Source organism: Mustela erminea, chromosome 2 (assembly GCF_009829155.1).
Source record: "Mustela erminea isolate mMusErm1 chromosome 2, mMusErm1.Pri, whole genome shotgun sequence".
NCBI lineage: Eukaryota > Metazoa > Chordata > Mammalia > Carnivora > Mustelidae > Mustela > Mustela erminea.
This window is the reverse complement of record NC_045615.1, coordinates 66,805,307-66,825,174: the sequence shown is the minus strand read 5'-3', so window position 1 is coordinate 66,825,174 and position 19,868 is coordinate 66,805,307. Positions and strand designations below refer to the sequence as shown.

Sequence of the window (19,868 nt, the reverse complement as noted above, 5' to 3'; positions counted from 1 at the left end):
GAGAAAGCCTTTCTAGTATCTTCAGTTTGAACCCATTCCCTTTAACCATTCTTATACCTCATTATCAGCACCCCTAGTATTTAGCACATACAATAAAAAATTCAAAGAACATTTTATAAATCATTTACATTATCTCATTTAATTTTCATAACAAGCCCTTGAGCTATGCAGTGCACATGTATCTTTCACGTTACAGATTAGGAAACCGTGTCTTAAGGATCAATAAGGGGTAAACCTGGGACGCAAGCTCAAGCCTTCTGGCTGTAGACCCATGTTTTGACTGATAGATAGATACACACACGCTTGTGTGTATGTTTATGTGTATACTCATATGTATGTGCATATATATAGCTAGGTTTTTATAGAATAAATATATATTATATATACAATATTATAATTTTTCTTTTTTTTTAAGATTTTATTCATTTATTTGAGAGAGAGAGAAAGCACGTGAGGGTGGAGGGTCAGAGGGAGAAGCAGACTCCCCACTGAGCGGGGAAACCAATGTGGGACTTGATCCTGGAACTCCAGGATCATGACCTGAGCCAAAGGCAGTCGCTTAACCAACTGAGCCACCCATGTGCCCCAGAACCTAGTTATGTTTTGTTTCATTTATTTATTGTCTTCCTCACTAATGAGTTTCCTGAATAAATGACTTCTTCAATTTCCTCAAACACCTTCCCAGACTGTATAATATAGGTTTATTCTTCCTTGTTAATGGAAAATAATGAGGAAGAAAATACAAGAATAGTCTCTTGGAATTCTTAACTACAGTAAAAACAAAGGCCACTTAGCCAGAATTCATCTACTTGGTATCCTCATTCATCTAAACCTCTCTAAGAATCAATAGCCTCTGAAGAGTTTAAAAAAATATATAGACTTTTTACTCCAGATGAGCCCCTTGGACCCACTCAGTCATTTCTTGTTTTGTACCCATTTCTGACAAGTGTGACCATGGCTAGCCCCTAGCATAAAGATGGAAATGCAAGGTGTCCCTGCCTCTCCCATGTCACCACCCCACTCCCATTGCACTCCCCAGAAAGGACTGCATGATGAGCCCAGACAGAGCCTCAGCTCAGCTTTCCAGACTGCCAGGGCCAGCTACTAGGAGAGGGCAGCTGAGGTCCCTCTTGGTCATCTCTCCCACAAAGGCTAGAAGCCTCAGTTTGGGGCTCCTCCTGGAGAAAGATGGTGCAATGTGAGTGTCAAAATATTAACAGCAATGAATAGAAACACGTCAAATATTTTTTAAATCTCTGAGTTTATCAAGATGCTTTAAAAATAAAAAAGACCCTTTATTCTGAAAACAGATAAAGGAAAGAATCAAATATTTAATTTACTTTTCCTATAAAAGATCCTCCCCAGGGAAATTATAGCTGATGTAGAAAAGTTCGTCAGCTAACAAGTGCATAAGCAGTGATACAATGTCATCTCCTTGAATATCTAATGACAAAAGGCTCTAGGCAATGATAATCAATAGTTTCAAAAGCTATTATGTGAAAGGCTGATGGGAAACTTTACAATGGATGGACCACTTTGCAACACCTAAACTGCTGATAAATTTTGAACGTCACAGTAAAAACCACAACTAGGCATCACATGGCCCCTGGTGTGATTGATGAGTAGTAAAGCATACAGTACTATCTCCAGTGCCACCATTCATACAAAAAGTATCTGATCAGGCTTCTAGATCCAAACTAGCTGTGTATAGGAAATACGGAATCATGTTAAATGACACCATAGGGTTATCTCTGTAAAATCCAAAATGTGGAAAATTCTACAGGACAAATGATCCTGTTTCCTCAACAAATAAATGGCAAAGAAATGCCTCAGATTAGAAAATAAACAGAGTCCACAGTCAGGCATGTGGAAACCAGCAAAAATGAGAGTAGAGGGCAAGAAAGAAGACAGAAAAGTGATAGAGAACCATTCCAAGTTTTTAAAAGGCATTTCAAGGGGCAGCAATTTTGTATCAGAGCAAACTCGCATTTAAAACCCAGCTTTGGGGGTGCCTGGGTGGCTCAGTCGTTAAGCATCTGCCTTCCACTCGGGTCATCAGCCCGGGCTGGTCCCTGCTCAGTGGGGAGTCTTCTTCTCCCTCTCCTCCTGCTTGAGTTCCCTCTCTAACTGTCCCTCTCTCTGTCAAATAAATAAATACAATCTTTAAAAATAAAATAAAATAAAAATAAAATCCAGCTTTGCCTCAAACCAGTCTGATGATTGCCCCAGCAGCATGTATCTTTGTATGATCCTACTCATTAACAAAATGTCAATAACTATCTAAAAATAATCTTAGGAAGATATAGCCATCCATATTTTACCAAGATTTCCATGAGAAATAACAGAGATTTGGATGTTTGAACTGATCATTTAAAATCATTTGAAAACAGAAAATAAGTGTTGGTATAAATGTAATATGGCATACCCACTGTCTGGAATGTAGTATGGTGGGTCCTCAGAAAATTAAAAAGGAGATACTATATGATCTAGCAATTCACTTCTGGGTATATATCCGAAAGAATTGAAAACAGAGTCTTGAAGAGATATTCGTATGCCCAGGTTCACTGCAGCATTATTCACAATAGCTAACACATGGAAGTAACCCACATAGCCATCGACAGATAAATGGATAAACAAAATGTGGTAATATACACACCCAGTGGAATATTATTCAGCCTTTAAAAGGAAGAAAGTTCTGACACATGTTACAACATGGATGAAACAAGAACATTATGCTAAGTGAAAAAAGCCAGTCACAAAAAAGACAACTGTACAATTCTACTTCTAGGAGGCACTGAGAGCTGTCGAAATCATAAAGACAGAAAGTAGAATGGTGATTGCCAGAGGCTGGGAGATGGTACAGTGAACGTGTATGGAATTTTGATTTTATAAGATAAGAAGAGTTATGGATAGTATGATGTTGCATGACAGTATGGATAACTTAATGGCACTGAACTGTACACTGCAAAATACTTTCTCTTTAAAGGTTTTATTTACTTATTTGTAGAGAGAGAATGAGAGAGAGCGAGCAGGGGGGAGAGGCAGAGGGAGAGGGAGTAGCAGACTCCCCACTGAGCAGGGACACTGATGCGGGACTCAATCCCAGAACCCTGAGATCATGATTTAAGCTGAAGCAGATGCCCAACGACTGAGCCACCCAGATGCTCCATGTACACTTAAAAATATTTAGGATGGTAAACTTTATGTTATGTGTAGTTAACCACCATTAAAAAAATGTGGAAAACAATTGTAAGGAAAAAATACTCAAATTTCTGCATGATTCTTTTCTAGAGGTTTCCAAATAACCAAGGCTTTACAGTAGACATTCTAGCAATGACATAATCAAAATGAATTGGAGTCCCACCTGAGCAGTTTTAACTCTACTTATCACTTCCAAAAGCAGGTAGATCTCCAGGTGGAAGCAATTCTCCTTCATGAAATCTAGAACCAAAGAAATTCAGCAATATTCTTGTTCATGAAATGAATCTGAAGTATTTCACACAGTCCTGATGGTAGACACCCTTCATTTTCCAAAGAATATGTCTTGGAAAATCTCTTATGAACATAAAACTGGAATCTACATCTCAAGAGTAGAGAAGAAAGCAAAAATATATCAACCTTTTATAGCAGTATAAATGAGCAGTAAAACTCATTGCAAAAATCCCTGGAAGTTGAGCTTGAAATAATGGGAGGCCAATTCTATGACAGCCAGGAGAGAAGGGGGTGTGTGTGTGTGTGTGTGTGTGTGTGTGTGTGTGTGTGTGTGTGTGTGTGTATGAAAGAGAGAGAGAGATTTTGGCCCCATGATCTATGCACACCAAAGCATTTAACCACCAGGAGGCCATGGATAGATAAGAATATGCCAAATTAAAGGTTTCCCTCGAACAAATAAGGCAAAATCTAAGATATGAAATGAAAGAGAATAGTAATATCATTGCCATTATATAAAATATTGCTGAATTTATTTACTGTGGTTGGGGAAGAAGTATGGTGTCACTCTGCCTAGGTTCAAATCCCAATTCCTCCACAGTGTGACCTTGAACACGCTATTATGGCACTTCTGCAACTCAGCTTTTTAATCAAACAGTGGTAATAATCACACCTAGTTCATAGGATTGTTGTGAAAATTAAATGAGATGATATGGGTAATGCCAGCACAGATAATTCCTTACACACTCGATAATTGTGATGATTTCTATTATTTCTAAGGATGATACAGTCTGTGGCATTTTCCTATTTTATTTCCTATGCAGCAGCCCATGTGGCTCCCAAATCTATTATTTTTGGCTCAGACCTCTTTCTTGAGATCCAGACCAATTCAAGGAAAAAAGAAAAATATACTGAGGCACACTGAGAGTTAAGTGAGAAAACGGATTTAAAACATTGGGGATTGAGTCATAAAACACCAAAGGGAGCAGACTGTCTGTCAGACCAAGGGAAGACAGGGGCTTACAACACCTAAGGAAGACAACATGTACTAAGACATGATACCTCTTTAAAATTTGTTTGTCAGGATATTATTTAGAGGAGAGAGTGACAAAGGGTGTTCATCCATTTTTCTTTTTTCAACTATTGTTTTTTTTTTATTTGTTCTATACAATAGAACAAATCTTTTGTTTTTCTGTTATGGAATAGGCTATACAAAACACTTGGAACATATCTCTGAGCTTCTTGCAAATTTTTTTTAAACTGTTATTTGTAAAATGTCTTCTAGGCACTGGGAGTACAGTGAAGAGGTATCCTCCTGTCCTCATAGGAGTAAGGAAGACTAACAGGAAGTGCCAAGTGAGGGAAATGTGTTATTCTGAGAAAAGCTAACCAAGGCTCACCATGAGTGGGGCAGGGAAAGTGTTTCTGAAAGATGTAACATTTGAGCTACTTCTCAGAGGATGAAGAGAGAGTAAGTCTGTGCAGAGAAGGAGAAAACATGTTTCTGAACATGCCACGAAGGCCTGGGGGGAAGAGCGAGCATGTTCTATGGGAGGAAATGAAATCTTTGAGCAGGGTAGCTGCAGGGAATGTAATGCAGACAAGGGTGAGAGATGCAGTGGAGAACCTTCTGCGAACCGCAGTGAACAGGGTAAATAAAGAGACTGGATTTTCATTACGGGCAACAGAATTGTTGATTGGTTTTAACCAAGAAATGGCATGATTGGGCTCTCGTTTCTGAAGGGTTATGCCCCCTGCAGCATGGAGAAGGGAGGCAGGGATACGGATTAAGTAGAATGTAGGGATGGATTGCTGCCGAATAGGGCAGCAATCTAACCACTAGTTAGATTGCAGGCAGGGGAATTGTTAGAGGCTGGAGGTTAATTTCATGGAGAGGGAGTGAGGAAAGAGTGAGGAAAGGCTCACGCCCGGATTTCTGTCTTGGGAGATGGAGGTGAGTCCCCACTCATTGAGATGGGGACACTGAAGCTTGGGAGATAAGGTGTGAAAGTTAGTAGGTCAATTATTTTCTTTGAGCCTAAAGCATTTGCAAAATATTCAAGCAGAAAGGCTCAGAAGGCAGATAAATATACGGGCGTTGATAAGGAAATTTTCCAAGAGCCATTGCAGGACCCTGAGCCTGCAGGGTGCAGACAGCAAGCAGGTGTGGCCCAGATGAGGTGACCACATCAGGAAACCACCCTGATGGTGAAACAGTGGCTCTGCTGTGTGGACGTGGGGCTCAGCCTCCTATGGCAGCCAGTTCCTCTGTAACCAGCCCAACCAAATGGACAAGCCAAGGAGTATTTAAACCAACAAATTACTGTAGTCTTCCTTGCAAAGTTTTGTGGCTTTGCTCGTTTGTAAACCTCACCCTTGCCCTTGGGTGGACAGTGTTCATTGGGGCTGCTCACGTTTGCATGCTATGAATAAATCCCCAATGTTTTAAATCAATTTTCTCTGCAGGTCAACTGTTATTGTGCCTCAGTCTCTCTTTTTTTAATTGGTCTAGATCTCAAGAAAAAGGTCTGGGCTAGAAACAATAGATTCAGGAGTCAAGTGGGCTGGTGCATAGAAAATAAAAGAGGAAAATGCCATAGGTTGTATGGCCCTTAGAGACTAACAACGCACTTGACCATATGAATGATTCTGAGAAGTCATTCGGGGAAAAGACTCCCTGTTGAATTTTATTTAACCCAGTATGTCTAAATCATTTGACCCTGAAACTTTTTTGCCCCCAAATGACCCCATTAAATCCCAGAGAACCAGTGTTTTGTAGAACATGTTTTGATAAATGATAGTTTAGGCATTTGCATGAAGAAAGTCTATTGGTACTCACATGCATATACTTAAATTTTATGTAAAACATAAGGCCAACTAGGTTACATGATTTTTCTCAGTCATTTGCCCGTTGAAGTAATCTCACTACTAAATGCCTTGCAAACCAAAGTACGACCACCATCCACCTCTCCAGAGGAGCTGAAATCATAAGCTCACTATCCAGGAGGAACTAGCCAGCCTCTAGAAGTAGCATGTCTTTAAATGTGAAGGCACTTGGAGAAGCTGAGAGCAGCTTTACATCACCTGCGTAGGGAGTGACGATTGCACATTTTCATCTTCACCCATACAATCAAGAGATTGACAGTCCCTAAATCGCACATGAAGAATTCCTGCTCTACCAGGCACTAACATAATTTAAACCTATTTAATGGTGGCTACTGTAACAGTAATTTTGGAAATCAAGAGTCCTTTGCCCTTGGCATATACGTGAAGTGGACTTGGGGCTCAGCCTCCTATGGCAGCCAGTTCCTCTGTAACCAGCCCAACCAAATGGACAAGCCAAGGAGTATTTAAACCAACAAATTACTGTAGTCTTCCTTGCAAAGTTTTGTGGCTTTGTTCGTTGGTCACCAGCTGGAGCCAATATCTCCAATGCCACCTGCCTTCTGCATTTCAGGTCTGCCAGCAGCTCTGCAGCTGGCCGTGACCTCCCAACCAAAGTCCATGTTTTGCCAGATTGGTTGAAGCTGTTATTTAATGAATCACTGTAGATTTTCTACTAAACTTCATGCTTTTAATGATCATATTTGACCTCCCTTTCAAAAAAGCTGAGTAATAGCAGAGGATTCTGAAGAGCTCAAGTGTTTATGGTAGAAAGAACAATAAACTGACAGACTCATCACCAGGATTGTTTTCTCTCCCAAAACCCTCATTAACAAGCTGTGTAATCTTGGATAATCACTCTACTTCTCCAGGTTTCAGATTTCTCAACTATGAAATGAGTACGATAGTTGCCAACCTTTCTGCGTCACAATGTTACCATGGCAAGCCAGTAAGATAACGGTCACAAAAACACTTTGGAAAGCATGCACTTATACAGAAATGTAAGCGACAGTGATGGACGTATCTATAACGATTACAAGTGAGGCTCAATAATTACTTATTCATAGTACTGTTGGTTCTAATTTGGTGGTGAGTCACCACCACTTGGACAATGAGTCATATGTGAAGAAAGCTTGAGTCAAAATTTCCCATGGAAGGTATCTGGCGGAATATCAGATTCGTCACCTTACTGCGTAGAATACGGTCACCATCTCATTTATAACACTGTCACTAGGTAGTTACTTAATGTTATGCTCCAACCCACAGCTGAATTGTTTCCCACAACTTCCGCTTTGTAAATTAAATCAGTTTTTTTAAAAAATAATTTATCTGAATAAACACTTCATCTCTTGGAATTTATTTCATCCTTGGAAGTTCCTCATCACTTGCATTGAAAGCAGAGTCGTCACCCAAGTTAAATTATGGTTTCTACCTAAGTTTTTAAAGAAATCAGTTAAAAAGTCCTCACAGGGGGCGCCTGGATGGCTCTGTGGGTTCAAGTCTCTGCCTTCGGCTCAGATCATGATCCCAGGGTCCTGGGATCGAGCCTTGTGTCAGGCTCTCTGCTCTGAGGGGAGCCTGATTCCTCCCCTCTCTTTCTCTGCCTGCCTCTCTGCCTACTTGTGATCTCCATCTGTCGAATAAATAAATAAAATCTTAAAAAAAAAAAAAAAAGTCCTCACACTATTAGTTAGCTCTTTGAGGATATAAGAAATAGTAATGTTAGTTCCCCTAGATTCCAGCCTCCCTTCAGCAATCTCATGCCTGTCCTTCTGTTCAGTCTCCACAGCTCTCTTCAGGACCTGTGTCTAGGGTGGGAAAAGACAAATTCATCTACGAACTGCAGCAGGGACCCACAGTCCCTACCATTTCCCACACTACTGCCAAACCCTAGTGGTACCCAACAGATAGAAGGAAAACAAAGGATTCCATCTCAGAACCTCTCCGGGCTAATTGAGGATAAGAGTAAATATATGTCAGAGCCTGCCTGAAATTAAACTTTTACATATAGAAAATGTTAGTACATCATTTGTGTGGTATATGAACCATATTGAGGAGTCTACTTTAAAAAAAAGTGTATGCTGGGGCGCCTGGGTGGCTCAGTGGTTTAAGCCTCTGCCTTCAGCTCAGGTCATGATCTCAGGGTCCTGGGACTGAGCCCCACATCGGGCTCTCTGCTCAGCGGGGAGCCTGCTTCCCCCTCTCTCTGCCTGCCTTCTGCCTACTTGTGATCTTTCTCTGTCTATCAAATAAATAAATAAATAATAATAAAAAATAAAATAAAAAAAGTGTATGCTAAAGAATTCAGAGACTGCATTTGGAAGTAGAAATTTGGGACTACGACTAGATTCAGTCAAACCTTCCATTTTACTAATGTTATCTAAAATTCTTCATTTATAAATTTATCAGTAACCACTGAATGTAGGGAGGTTTAAATAATAAACAAACAAATGAATAATAGGCATGGTCCCTGCCTGCACAATATTTATAATCAAGTGGGAGATAAAATCAAAAAGAAAGCAAGATAATATGTAATTACATCTTGGGATAAGTTCAGAGAAGAGTGTACTGAAGAGGTTCCTCTTGACTGGATGACCAGAGAAGGCTAATCTGAGGACATGATACTTAAGCTAGAACTGAAGACAAAGTCTAGGCTGAGAAAGGAGTGACAGCAAAAGCCTAAAGGCATGAAAGGGACAGCATATTTGAGCAACTATGGAAAGACTTGAGTCAGATTCTAGCGAGGGGAGGAGGAGGAGTGTTAGATCAGTTTCATCAAATATTGATAGGCCTGGTAAAATGTTACATTTCAATCTAAATGCAAAGGAAAGCTTTTGAAGGATTTTTAGCAGGGGAGTTAATGGATCAGATTAACTATTTAAAGGCAAGAGGAAAAAACAGAAAGATTAGTTGAGGGGCTACTACAACTGGCCAGGCAAGAAATGTTGGTTGTTGGACTGTAGAGGAGAAAAGTGGATATTAGAGATGTATTTAGAAGGTAGAATGGAAAGGATTTGGCAGTAGACTGAAAATTGGTGCAGTGGAAGACACGAAGGATGGCCCCTAATTGTCTGGCTTCAGCAGGTAGATGGGTGGGGACAAAATACCAGACTCCGTTCAAGGTCAAAGATGACTCACCAGGTACCCAAGCATCACTCTCTGCCTTGGGCTGTAAGAGTGGATGAACTACTTTGATTCTACCAGGTGGTACAAATGATGAGTCGAGGTTGATTCTAACCATATCTTTCCCGGTGTGTTTGTTAGCTATCCAAATTGTCTTCTTTTTCCAAGTTGAATAGAAGATCCGATCACCAAAAAGGGACATTGCAAACAAATTGTGCCTAAAAAACAAAACAAACAAACAAACAAAACAGAAAGATATAAAGAATGGCAGAACATTTGTTCCCAGGCTTATTAACGTTTCACTTCATTTCAATTTATTGACTTAATTTTAATTACCTACCTTTCGATTATATCCCACTTAGGTTTAGAAGCAGATATTAAGTTTAAAATTTTATTTATTCATAATCTGAATTAATGGGGTATAATTTCTAGCTTCAGATCCATTGTCCCATTCTTTTGCTAATCAGCATTTAAGTGTGATTAAAGTAGAAATAGAGAAGAAAATAGAAATACTCCAAGAGTGGATTCTGGTTGTATCCATTTCACACTTCACTAGTTTCTGCCTCTTACCACAAGCTGGTGAGTCAGTTACAGGCAAGATAGCATATCAAATGAAACATAATTGCTTTACAAATATAGGACATAGTAATTCCAAAAATAACAACTATAACCTATAACCAACATGTGCGAACTTATTAGATGCCAAAACTCTGTTAAATGTTTTTATTTGCATTTCTTTACTTAATCTTCACAATAACCCTAAAAAATAGTTACTGCTATTATCCCCACATTAAAGGAAACTGAGGAGGGGCACCTGGATGACTCAGATGGATAAGCGTCTGCCTTCAACTCAGGTCAGGACCTTAGAGCCCCACATCAGGTACCCCGCTCGGTAAGAAGTCTGCTTCTCCCTTTCCCACTTCCCCCCGGCCCCAATTTGTGTTTTCTCTCTCAAATAAATAAATAAAATCTTTAAACACACACACACACGCACACACACACACACACACACACAGCAAAAAAGGAAACTGAGGAAAAGTCATGTAATCTTCCCAAAGTCACTTGTCCAATAAATGATAAATCTAGGACTTGTACTCATCCAGCCTTTTGGACTTCCAAATCTGTGCTAAGCCATTCTACCAGTTCAGCTGGACAAACTTTAAGTGGCAATTGCTTTAATTTACACTAAAACCCAAACTTACCGTGTAAGGTGTTTGCTAAAATGGACAGAACCTCCATCATAATTAGAGGAACAAATATAAGAATTGCTTCCTTCTCTGTTGTACTGAATCCAAAAAAGCCGTTTATCAAGCACATCCACTGACACAGCTGTTACTCTTCCTGACGTCTCTAACAGAATCTTCTGTTCCAGGCCATTCAGGTCTGCTCTGTGAAGGCTGCCAGCCACCTCTGAAGACCAAAATATAACCCTGAGAGCAAACACATTATATAGGCATGTAATTGAAGGTAAAGTCAGTTAAATGGCCAACTCTCAGTGTGACAGCGGTCCCTGGATAGCCACTCAGGATGAGTTGGACTATTTTGAAGGAAATTCCAATTCAATCAATATTTATTGCCCTGCTATGGAAATTCCATGTAATTTCAAGTTAAAAAAGGAATTAGGCTTCTCCAGTAGGAAATCATGGTACTCAAGAGCCCCACTTGTAGAGGGAAGCCTGCCTTGGTTCAAATCCAGGCAACATTCTCAGGGAGGAGGTCCTTCTGAGCTCAAAATGTTGATTCTATGAATTATCATCCAATTTTTATATATATTTCAATGTCTGAAAACAGCAGTTACCTTTCTACTGGATCAATTGCTACATTTGCAGGATAGCTTAAGGCGCTTAAGAGAACTCGGGAATTGTTTCCTTTCATATCTGTTATTGTAATCATTCCTTCCTGTTGATTTGACCAAATAAGTTCTTCATTTATCCAATTTATTGCCATTCCTGAAACATTTTTCTCTATATTGCATACTCTCTGTAAAATCAAATTTCAAAATATTACTATTTTCTCATTCACATCAACATTGTTTTTATCTTTATGTATAAAAGTCTATTCTTTTAAATACTTGTCATTTTTTTGTGCATTCATAAAACTATTTAAATCATGAAATAGTCACAGATACGGTGCCATTGTTTTGACGGAGCAATGTTAACCCTCCCTCATGAATATTTCTGGGCTTTAAAGTGAAAAATTATCCTAGGCTTATTGAAATTAAGCAATCAACCATAATGCATTAACAAATTCAACTATAATAAGAGAGATTTCCATGCTATCTTAAAGACAGTTTATCCATTTACTAATGGAATTTTCCACATTCTCAGCTGAACCCAATTCTAAGCTTTGCCAAAATCTGGCAAGATGCCCTTGACCTTTGTGCACAGACTTCTAAAATAAATCAATTTCTCATTAGAGCCCCACTTTCCTGGCCCCTTCTCTTCCATCAGGCCCCACTTTTTCTACAAGTCTTTGGTGCCCTCACATTGTGACCCTATGGCCCAAAGACTAGAGCCTCTCCTTATGCCCCTTGGGTACCATTTCCTGCTCTGTAGTGATAAAATGACCAAACAAAAACCTCTTTTACCTCCTAATTCCAGCATGTGCAGGTAAACCGGTCAGTCTTCTTGGGGGGTGGAGGGTGGGAGGTAGGGAGAAACTGATCTGTGTGGTTGCAGATTTCCTTGGTTTGTTAATATTCCCACCACAGCTGATTTCTAGCCACTGATACGACATCACTGAACTCAGATTTTGCAGAGATTAGTCTCACAAGCTTCCCCTATTCCTATACCTCATGCAAAGTAATCGAGCCAAGCCATTGAACCAGCTGCCAACATATTAATATATTAGCTCACCCAGGTGAATTGTATTTTTTTTAATATTTTATTTATTTATTTGTTAGAGAGAGAGAGAGCACAGGCAGACAGAATGGCAGGCAGAGGCAGAGGGAGAAGCAGGCTCCCCAGTGAGCAGGGAGCTGGATATGGGGCTTGATCATGACCTGAGCCAAAAGCAGGCGCTTAACCAACTGAGCCACCCAGGTATCCCCCAGGTGAATTTTAACAGGTGTTTTTTGTAACACTGTTTTAACCCAAAGGAGAGGGATATAATGGTGGATTTTCGGCACCAGGTCAATCCTTTCCTAATGTTTTGACACAAATTCACAAGTATTTAACTTTTTTCCCTAGTCTGTGGCAGGAAACTCTCCAGATTTTGAGATTCAAGATTTTCGAAACTATTTTACAGATGGCTAGAGAATAATGAGTAACCATTCTTGTTAAAGGTGACATTAGTAAGTCCCAGAATGTGATAAAAGAAATTAGCACTTAAGTGAAGCTTTTAAGAATAACTGAAGGGAGAAAGAGTTGAAGAAAAACAAATGAAACAGTGGGCACTTTGTGCTGGGAATAAACGCTTAAAGTTTCTCCAGTCACGCGTCTCTGTAATCCATCTCTCAGGAATCTAGAGAACATTCCTCCTGGGACTCATTTAAGGGTTCCACCAGTCACAGAGAAAGATCAAAGATCTTTTGTACGTACTTGAAGCAAAATACTTTATATCTGACACCTGCTTTATTATTTTTTTCCCCCAGAGTGCAAACACCTTAAGAATCAAAAAAGGTAGAGCGCCTGGGGGATGGGGGGCTCAGATGGTTGGGCGTCTGCCTTTGGCTCAGGTCATGACCCCGGAGTCCTGGGATTGAGCCCCAAGTCAGGCTCCCCGCTCAGAGGGGAGTCTGCTTCTCCCTCTCCCTTTGCCTCTCCCCTCCACTCGTGCTCTCTCTCAAATGGATAATGAATACATAAAATCTTGGAAAAAAAAAAAAAGAATTAAAAATATTTTCTTCCTAAATATCAGGTGCTTTTTTAAAACCCATGACATTCAACAAATCAGGTTCCCAAACTCAGCACAACTGACATTTGAGGCCAGATAATACTTTGGTGTGGGGGCCATCCTCTATATTTTAGGATGGCTAGTATCCCTGGGCTCTGCCCACTCGATGCTAACAGCACATTCTCTCTCCTTGCCAGAACAGGTGTGATAACCACAGTCTTTCCAGACTTTCCCAAATGTCCCTGGAGGAGCAAAATTGTCCTCAGCTGAGAACCACTGGAGCTGAAAGTAATCATGTAAGTAATCTCTTTTAACCATGAAGTGGTGACCTGACTTAATAAATTTATATAGTTTCAAAATTCCATTGACATCCTGACTCCTTTTGGGGTCTTCTGAGTATCAGTGCCACATTGATGAGTTTGTTCAGTAACATGCCACAGATACAAATTAAACAAATACCTACAAATGTCAGAAATATTTCAATCAAAATGTAATTTTCATTCATCTGTTCATTACAAATTAATGATACCATATTTGTCAACCTATACAAAAATCCCTTAAAGGCTTTAGGGTTGTACTTTACCTCTTGCCTTGTCCCATTCAGAAAAACTCTTTGCAGAAGTTTTCTTTCTAGATCTACCCAATAGATTCTTCCCTTATTGTAGTGAAAATCCATGATCACTGATAAACCAGCATCTGCCACCAATTGCTCATGATTAGTTCCTTCCAGGTCAATCCTAAAGATACTGTTTCCATGGGAGAAAATTAAGAAGGGTGCAGGACCTGGGTGGGAAGAGAGAAACCAAACTGTATGTTTTCAATATTTCATCTGATTTAGACTAAATATTTCCCCATGGCAACCAATACAAGTAGGTTTAATTTTTAATTCCTGGTTTTGTATTTTCAGTAAAGAAGATTATATGAAGAACATGTTCCTGCGGATGTTCTCCATTAATTTCACAAATCATCTTCTTCACAAATGGATTGTAAGAAATGAACATTGTCAAGGAAATGTTCAGGAAAAAAGAACTATTTGAAGAGAAAACCACGTTCTACTCTCACCTGTAAAATGCCATTTTATATGAAAAAAGAAGCCACCTCCTAAACTCTGTTTTGGATAAGCTCTGGATGAATATAAATTTTAATTATGCAAAATGGAAATAATATTACAGATATTATCATTTTGGAAATGGGACCCACCTCCTCTTCTTACCTTATGAACAGAACTTCAGGGTAATGAAAGAGAAGATAGGGGAAACAAAGGGCTTTTTTTTTTTTACGATTTTATTTATTTATTTGAGAGAGTGAGCTCATGAGCAGGAAGGAAGGGTAGAGGGAGCAGGGAGCTGAGCAGGGAGCTCAATGCAGGACTCGATCCCAGGACCCAGAGATCATGACCCAAGCTGAAGGCAGACATCCAACTGACTAGGCCACCCAGGTGCCCGAAAACAAGAGGTCTTAAGCGGAAGCAAGGAACACACCCTGTGAATGCTCTGAAGGGTGTTGTCCCTGTTAGCATTGCCATATAAAACACAGGCTGCCCAGTCAAGTTTGAGTTGCATATATATTGCGCGGGACATACTTACGCCAAAAAATTATTTCACTATTTACCTGAAATTCACATTTAACTAGTTGCCCTATATTTTTATTTCTCAATTGGGGTGGTGGATCTCCCTGGATTTTTGATTCCTGCAGGACCGAGCCCTGAACCCTAAGCCTATCGTCTCCTGTTCCAGGCGATGGCCACCTTCCCACTTGGACTCCTGAGTAGTCAACACCTGCTGGGGAATGCGATACTTCTCTTTGGAAACCGCAGCACCAGTGATTAGCTGACTCCGCACAGAGCTTGCCTTTGATGCTTTAGGAGAACGCCAGAGAAGAGCTTTGTCTCCTGCAGCCCGGTTAAATGCCTTGGTCTCTTCTGCCTGAGCTCCTTCCACTGTGCCTTTAAAAAACTGTGGAAACTCTGGGATGAGTGGGCCACTGGAGATGAATGCTATCGTAGTCTAGCTTCCCCACTAGGTTTACATTATTCTGTTTTCACATTAGCTTTTAATACCTTAATGTGACATAGTAAATGTGTTTATTGTTCTAAGGATTAAATGAAATGATGGATTAACCTCCTCTTACTCAGGGATTATTTTCAACAGTCAGAAGACATTAACTCCACTTTAGAGGATATCAGAATAGATACAAGAGGAAGGAAGAAGTGCAAGATCCTGAGAGTCTGAAACAGATGCCAGCATGAGTGTCCAAGCGAATTAGCTCCATCACTCTTCTTGTATCTTTCCCGTGATAGAAGATCCTTGCGCAGATATGGAGGATAGCCCATTTTCTTTTTTCTTTTTTTTTTTTAAAGATTTTATTTGTTTACTTGACAGAGAGAGACCACAAGTAAGCAGAGAGGCAGGCAGAGAGAGGGGGAAGCAGGCTCCCTGCTGAGCAGAGAGCCCGACGCAGGGCTCGATCCCAGGACCCTGAGATCGTGACCTGAGCTGAAGGCAGAGGCTTAACCCACTGAGCCACCCAGGCACACCAAGGAAAGCCCATTTTCTATTCCCACTCCAGCTGTGGAACCAGAAGTACCATAGAAGAAATGGGAAGGGCACTGAACTGAGAGCTGAGAGGCTTTGTTTCTAGTACTGGCACCACAGCTTCCCTACACATCTCACAAGACCCCCCTGCCCACGTCAGAGAATTACTGGGGAAGAAATAAAATTATTTATTTATTTATTTATTTTTAAAGATTTTATTTATTTATTTGACAGACAGAGATCACAAGTAGGCAGAGAGGCAGGCAGAGAGAGAGGAGGAAGCAGGCTCCCCACAGAGCAGAGAGCCTGATGCAGGGCTCAACCCCAGGACCCTGGGATCATGATCTGAGCCAAAGGCAGAGGATTTAACCCACTGAACCACCCAGGCACCCCTAAAATTTTGTGTTTTTTTAAGAATTTATTTATTTTGAGAGAGAGAGAGAGAGAGAGCATGAACGAAGGGGAGGAACTAAGCAAGGAGCCCAATGTGAGGCTTGATCCCAGGATCCTGGGATCATGACCTGAACCAAAGGCAGATGCCTAAATGACTGAGCCACCCAGGGGTCCCAGAAATAAAATTTTAGATGGGAAAGTATTTTATTAATTATGGAGCGCCACATAAGTATAATTTACCATTGTTGATTCCTAAAACCGAGGTCTCACTACATAGTCTTGTGCCACTGTTCAGGTTTGAACCCTGGGATGAAAATGTTGGTTATAACTCATTTCTCCCAAAACAATGTGTCCTAGAGGAGAGGAAGGCATACAATAGACACCCTAAACTGAGAGCAACTGATCTGTCAGCCTGTAGATTTAGCACTAGAAATCATTTCTTTGAAATGTGTGTCATAATTCTCTATAAACTGAATAAATGTGCCTGTATTATTAATTTTATAGTGCACTGATAACATTGATAAGACCAATAAAACTTTTTATTCATTAAAAATATTTTTTAAATTGGTGGGGGAGCACCTGGGTGGCTTGGTCATTAAGCGTCTGTCTTCAACTCAGATCATGATCCAGGGTCCTGGGATCGAGCCCCATATCAGGCTCCCTGCTCAGTGGGGAGCCTGCTTCTCCCTCTCCCACTCCCCTTGCTTATATTCCCTCTCCCCCTGTCTCTCTCTCTCTGTCAAATAAATAAATAAATAAAATCTTAAAAAAAAAATAAAAGTATTACAAAATGGGGACACCTGGCTGACTTCATCAGAAGATCATGTGACTCTTCATCTCGGAGTCATGAGTTTGAGCCCCAAATTGGGTATAGAAGTTAAATATAAATTTTAAAAAAATAAATAAAAGTATTACTAAATGGGATGTTTCCAACTTTTAAAAAACAAAAAAGGGAGAGAAAGAAAAGGCACTCTAAACATTTTAGACAGACTGTAACATAATGCTTTGTACATAATCAATACTCAAAATTTTTTAATAAATAAAGAAATAATTGTGTTTTGCTTATTTGTCTGGCTTCAACCTTAAGAACAAACCTGAAGGGGCGCCTGGGTGGCTCAGATGGTTAAGCCTCTGCCTTTGCTCGGGTCATGATCACAGGGTCCTGGGATCGAGCCCTGCATCGGGCTCTCTGCTCAGCAAGAAGCCTGCTTCCCACCCCCCTCTCTGCCTGCCTCTCTGCCTACTTGTGATCTCTCTCTGTCAAATAAATTAATAAAATCTTTAAAAAAAAAAAAAAGAACAAAGCTGAAGACACCAGCAGATATTACAGATTCATAAAATCAGAGTCAATCCTACAGTTATTATACTAATAGCAGTAATAATAATAATAATAATGATAGCAACAAATTTTCACATCCTGATCTCATTTATGCTTAAGAGAACACCATGGACTAGACAGGCCAGATATTACAATGAATAAATCAAAGAGAAAAGAAAAATCTGGGGTGCCTGGGTGGCTCAGTGGGTCAAGCCTCTGCCTTCGGCTCAGGTCATGATTCAGCGTCCTGGGATGGAGCCCCGTGTTCGGCTCTCTGCTTCCCCCTCTCTCTCTGCCTGCCTCTCTGCCTACTTGTGATCTCTCTCTGTCAAATAAATAGACAAAATCTTTAAAAAAAAATGAAAAGAAAAATCTGAAGAATACCTAGATCCCTAAAACACAAACCATAACATTAACTTTAGTAACTTTTCAAAAAATAGAAAATATTTATTAAATTACTAAGTATGAATTAACTAATGAATATTCTCTTCAGATTTTTCCAATTCACTGGTGAATCATGGCATCCAGGGTTTATCATAGTCTCTTAGAACTGAAAGGACCCTATATATTACGTAATTCAGTGTTCCCCAAAATTGTTTAAAGGAATCACACAGGGTGCTGTGAGTGTGTGTGGGTCTTTTTGCAGATCCCCTCCCTTGAGATTCCAATTCAGTAGGGCTAGGCTGAGGGCTAGCAATCTGTGTTTTTAATAGACACTCCAGATGATTCTTACACTTGGTAAATTGGAAATCATAGATCTAGTTCAGATGAGGAAATTCAGTGATGTTTCCCAAGGACCCACCACTGGTTGGTGGTTGAGTTGGAATTAGCAGCCGAATATTGCCCTTTTTTCTGCCTTGGTCTGAGTTACAATCTTCATTTTACTTAGGTAACTGATTTTATTTTATTTTTATTTCTTAAAAGATTTTATTTATTTATTTATTATTTGAGAGGGAGAGTGAGCGAGAGAGCACAAGCAGAGGGACAGGGAAGGGGGTGGAGGAACAGAGGGAGAAAGAGAAGCAGACTCCCCGCTGAGTAGGGAGCCCCATGCGGGACCCAATCCCAGGACCCAGGATCATGATCAGAGCCAAAGGCAGATGCTTAACTGACTGAGCCACCCAGGCACCCCATGTAACTTCTCTCAAAACACTGTTCATTTCTTTTCCTACACTGTTGGCATCATTTTGTCAGCCCAGGGCCTGGGTAAGTATCTGTAGACTTGAAATGTAATACAGTTTTTTTTAAAGAATGAAAGACTTTGAGAATCAGGGTTGGTGGAATAGTCATTCTATACTACCACTGGAAATGATAAATCAGTTAAGGTTTTTCAGACCTGTCAGTGACTCTGTACACATCGGTGTGTGGTACAATCCATGGATTTGAATGTCAGCAGGGTATGCGTGTTTGAACAGCTAAACTTGCCCCTGTCAAAATCTTTGCCGTTTATTTTGGGTGCCATTCAGCAAAAGGGAAGTGCATAGAAAAGCAAACATCATTTCTAAGGAATACAAACCCAAAGACAGCAAACAGATCACAGCAAACCAATCAGAACCTCTGACTACCCAACCTTGGGGATTCGTAAAGGATCTGCGGAAATTAGGAAGAAGGACAGAATGTTTGGAACACACTGATGACTTTTATTAGTGACTCCAAGAACTGGTTCAGAGGTCAATTAGGACAAGCAGGTTTTGATTGAAGTGGGCAGCAGAAACAGAATATTTCAAAGAGGCACCTCATCAGAGGCTCTGAACTGGTGGGAGTGGCCTCACAGACGTCAATAAAAGGAGATAGCAAAGGTCCCATCCAGGGGGCAAAGACGCACAGGACCTAGATAACACAGAAACATCCTGCAACCTGATTAACAGCAAATCCTTGTCGTCTCTCAAGCCAGCATGGTACCCTGCTCTCCCCACCTCTGGTATCCAGCTCTAAATCTGGAGATAGACTGAAAGTTCACAGGACAGACAGTGAAAAGGGAGCTCTGGACCTTCAGGATTCAACACCACCATGGAAAAAGAATGTAGATTTAAACTGACACACCTGGGGCACCTGGGTGGCTCAGTCAGTTAAGTGTCTGCCTTTAGCTGAGGTCATAATCCCAGGGTCCTGGGATCAAGTGCAATCGGGCTCCCTGCTGAGCAGGGAGCTTCTCCTGCTTCTCCTGCTCCCTCTGCTCTTCTCCCAACTTGTGCTATCTCTCTTTGTCAGATAAATAAAATCTTAAAAAAATAAATAAATAAACGATAGACCTGATGGAAGAAAGCTTCATGCTTCCTCTTACTGCTCCCCCCCATAAACTCCTGATAAAAGTCATTTATTACTGCCTCTCAAGGGGCTGACTTGAGTAGTAA

The 19,868-nt window shown here is 40.4% G+C and overlaps 1 protein-coding gene across 2 annotated transcripts in view; it reads right to left on the bottom strand.

Annotated features, from left to right (window-relative positions):
• The window catches only part of EGF (epidermal growth factor), a 97,725-nt gene that overhangs the window by 61,901 nt on the left and 15,956 nt on the right, over positions 1–19,868 (bottom strand). For both annotated transcript variants that reach the window (XM_032333147.1, XM_032333146.1), the window contains exons 2-5: positions 13,853–14,052; positions 11,234–11,415; positions 10,638–10,865; positions 9,451–9,653 (exon numbers count right to left, since the gene is read on the bottom strand). In XM_032333147.1, coding sequence (XP_032189038.1) covers positions 9,451–9,653; positions 10,638–10,865; positions 11,234–11,415; positions 13,853–14,052 — 813 coding nt within the window. The remainder of the gene's footprint in view (positions 1–9,450; positions 9,654–10,637; positions 10,866–11,233; positions 11,416–13,852; positions 14,053–19,868) is intronic.